The 4,259-nt window shown below is 46.6% G+C and overlaps 1 protein-coding gene across 1 annotated transcript in view; it reads left to right on the top strand.

The window, feature by feature from the left end:
• The first annotated feature begins 2,669 nt into the window (after positions 1-2,669).
• Positions 2,670-4,259, top strand: part of LOC132466528 (protocadherin-10-like) — a 13,360-nt gene continuing 11,770 nt past the window's right edge. The window contains exon 1 of the mRNA XM_060063779.1: positions 2,670-4,254. Coding sequence (XP_059919762.1) covers positions 3,515-4,254 — 740 coding nt within the window. The 5' untranslated portion in view covers positions 2,670-3,514. The remainder of the gene's footprint in view (positions 4,255-4,259) is intronic.

Below are 4,259 nucleotides of genomic sequence, written 5' to 3'. Positions count from 1 at the left end.
ACATCACACGATTGAAATCCTCAGCCCCTGCCTTTCGGTTGGGGCAGATCGAACCGCGGGCGCTGTCTAGCGTTTTATTTATTTATTTTATTTTTATTTTATTTTAATAATTAGAATTTATTTCGCAGAGGAACTCTGCCCAAAAGCAAAACGTTAAGCCTATTTATTTACCACGTATGGAAGTCAATCGTCAAACATTTATTGTTTCTAAATGTGTATCAAACTTCAACGTATACCTATCAAGACAATAATGGGTTGGGGTGAAGTTCAAATCTTAAAATCACCCCAAAGAGCCTGTGCCCCTTGTGATGTGTATGCACCAATATACAAGCCCCGACCTCAATGTACACAGTATAATGCAATCATCACACAGTGTGTGTGTGTGTGTGTGTGTGTGTGTGTGTGTGTGTGTGTGTGTGTGTGTGTGTGTGTGTGTGTGTGTGTGTGTGTGTGTGTGTGTGTGTGCGTGTGTGCGTGTGTGCGCGCGCGCGCGTGTTACTGTCTCTTACCAAGGGACATCTCAATAAAACATCCATTATATTTCCTTTCCAACCAACCCTCAGTAGAGTTTAAAATGGCCGCTAGATGGCAGCATCATACCACAGTTGAAACAGGATGAATGACGCCACGAGATTTTTACTCATACTCTCAATAAGTAAGTGATTGTAAAATGAACATCCCTACAGTAGGGTAAATATAATGGGTCTTAATACTATATAAACGTGTATAGTCAATGCTTGTCTACACAAATTGATATATATAAATATATATCAATAGATGCATACATATTAATAGTTAAATAATAAATAACTAATAATAGTTAAATTAAAAAAATCCTGAACCTTCCAGATTGAAACATTTGATAATCCAGACGTATTTTAAAAGCAGGAGCTCCCTTGTTTCCCACCCTATTTCCAATTGGTCTCCTTCGTATAGTCGCGCCAAGTTGCCAATAGATGGCAGCATAAGATCACAAACACAAGTGGAATCGGTCTTATCCGGTACCGAGTTAAATGAGTCACTTGTTACAGGGCAATCATGAACATGTTCATGATTAGGCTTAATGCATTTTCTTTCTTTTATCTTTCTTTCCTCCTTCCCTCCTTGGTTTATTTATTTTTATTGTTGTGGTGGTTGGTATGTCGGGTGTGGACCATGGAAAGTCGTGTTCAGGGCCCCACCATGGTGTCGAAGCACGGCGACAGAGACGGACGGGTCTCGGTTAATGCTCCGTGTAATGCAAGGAAACGTGACATGTATCGGCACAGCTGGGTGCTACATTCAACGAAATGCTTTGGGGATTATTTATCATTCTTCTGTCGGAGGACGGTTGATCCCGGATAGCTGCACACTAATCCTTTTCTACGTTAATTAAAAAAGACAGGGAACGCAACGGAATTGGTTGTGCGTGTGTGTGTGTGTGAGTGTGTTTTTTTTTAGAAATGTAATCATTCCGAAGAAGCTTAACCATCTGCTGGAGTTTAAGTCTGACAGCAAATCGTGTTTTCTGCTGTGTTTAAACCTGGAAATCGTACTTTTTTCTTAATGGTATGACTGGTGAATTGTGTTTGCAAGAGGTCGTTGCTTAAGAAACTGGGTTGGGAATCACATTATCGGACACCCCGTGAGGCTATGGCTGTCGTCAGCCTCAGGAAGGACACTTTCAGATTCCGAGCCACACGCTTTGATTAAAATGCGGCTCGTGTCCGTCTGACCGACGCGAGGTCGACTTGGTGAGGGGGAGTCGCTGCGGCGCGCCCCCCGCCTTCCTGCGGTTCAAGGATTGTCTGTGTGACTGACCGGGATTAGTTGGGGAAGATTAGATACGGACACACATGTGGCAGTCTCCTAAGAAACCAGGCTTTTTGGCTTCTCTCTCTTTCCAAACAATAACCGCTTCTCCCTGATCCACTGAGGTTATGTCGTAAACATACAACACATGATAAATATGATGGAAATGTTCAGCCCCCCCCCCCCCCCCACACACACACACACACACACACACACACACACACACACACACACACACACACGCACGCACGCACGCACGCACGCACGCACGCACGCACGCACGCACACACACACACACACACACACACACACACACACACACACACACACACACACACACACACACACACACACACACACACACACACACACACACACACACGTCACAACAGTAAATAACACACCTTTGTCATTTCCATTTAATTCAAACTAGAATGTGCGATTAAAGTCAAGCGCGATTACGGGTTTACAACGGCGCTTTTATGTTGATTGTGATGATACAGCACACATAACAATCAACGTACTCAGGGAAATCAAATTCGTGTAATGCGCCTCTGCTCGGGCCTATGTGTATAGGAGACTACATCTTCCACTTATGATAATCATCACTGATCATTTTCTAATCCTCAGAATGTATCATCAGCCCATTTAAAAGCCTAACAGTGACCCCATCTCGAATTATTTTCTAGAAAGCTAAAATCGACGCGCCATGATTAATGAATGGGCTGTTTGTGAGACGTAGGCATTTAGCTTCAAGCAGTCTCATTAAAAAGCTACGATCCCACGAGCGCACTGGCCACGGGCCAGCGTGGGCCAGTGTAGGAGGCCATAGGAGGAGAGAGCTGACATGTTTAGATTCATCGTTTTATGTTTTAGGAGAAAATGTTTCCAAAGAATTGGCATCACATGTGAGTCAAACTTTATCTCTTAAGTTTAACACATGAGTGGTGAAGGACGACTTTAAAGAGAAGCAGGGAACAGATTTGCTCTTTAATCTTGCCCCGGTGTCTGTGCCTTTGACTGGATCCGATACGGTCAGACGTGAAAGCGTTAAACGTGTACTGTAATTATAGTGGCCCATTCCGACGTCTGCCTCGTCCAATACGGAGCTGCTATAAGCCACGTCCATCCCCTTCTATTGCGCACACACGCACGAGCATGCCACACGCGCGCACGAAAGAAACACCTCCCCGCCAGCTTCCACTCTGGAAGAAATCAAACAGCGAGCCTTCCGCCGCTCACACACCACCGCGCCGCACGAGTAGAACAACAGAGGACACGGAGAAGAGAGACATAGAGCACAAGAGAGCTAGAGAGAGGGAGAGAAAGAGGGAGAGAGGGTGAAGGATCGAGAGAGAGAGAGAGAGAGAGAGAGAGAGAGGAGAGAGAGAGAGAGAGAGAGAGAGAGAGAGAGAGAGAGAGAGAGAGAGAGAGAGAGGGAGAGAGGGTGAAGGAGCGAGAGAAAGAGAGAGAGAGAAAGGAAGAGACATATTTATCGCCGTCTCCTCTCTTCAGTTCTCCATAACAAGAGAGTTGTTTGTTTTCAATTTGCCTACGACGAGTCGGCAAAGTTACATCTCTCCATTTCTAGACATTATCTGGCTCGATTTGGACACAGAGCAGGCTTATACACAAAGCCCACTTTTTTGTACGGCTAGTGATGTCAAGGAGATGCGTTTCTGGTTCCATTCATCGGTGAAGGCTTTTTACGCGCGGCTCTGAGATGGATCACAGGCGCGCAAGAGACAGTTGGGCTCCAGTCACGGGGATGGTGGTGTGTTTGCTGCTGTGTGCCTGTGTGGTGGACCTGGTTCTGGCGCAAATACGCTACTCTATTCCGGAGGAGTTGGACCATGGGGCTTTTGTGGGGAACATCGCGGAGGACCTGGGATTGGACGTGGCCAAGCTATCGGCGCGTCGGTTCCGTATAGTCTCGGGCGCTAAGAAGCAATATTTAGAAGTGAACTTGGAAAACGGCATTTTATTTGTCAACGAAAAAATAGACCGCGAGGATCTTTGCGAACGCAGCCCGAGCTGTTTTCTTCATCTACAAGTGGTGATTGAAAATCCACTAGAACTCTATAGGGTGGAAGTAGAGATTTTAGATGTAAATGACAACTCCCCGAGTTTTCCGTGGAGTGAGTTTAACATCGACATCACCGAGTCCCGCTGCGCCCGGTTCCGGTTCCCGTTAGAGAGCGCGCAGGACCTGGACGTGGGCACCAATTCTCTCCGCACATACCAGCTCAGTGCCAACCAGCACTTCGTGCTGAACATCCAAACGCGTAACGACGGGAGCAAGTTTGCAGAGCTCGTGCTGGACGTCCCGCTGGACCGGGAGCAGCAGAAGACGCACGAGATGGTGCTGACAGCCTTGGACGGAGGCTCGCCCGAACGCTCCGGGACAGCCAGAATAACCATCACCGTATTAGACGCCAATGATAACGTGCCTGTATTCGATCGATCCG

Source organism: Gadus macrocephalus, chromosome 10 (assembly GCF_031168955.1).
Source record: "Gadus macrocephalus chromosome 10, ASM3116895v1".
NCBI lineage: Eukaryota > Metazoa > Chordata > Actinopteri > Gadiformes > Gadidae > Gadus > Gadus macrocephalus.
The sequence above is the reverse complement of the archived record's forward strand: the minus strand, read 5'-3'. Positions and strand labels throughout refer to the sequence as shown.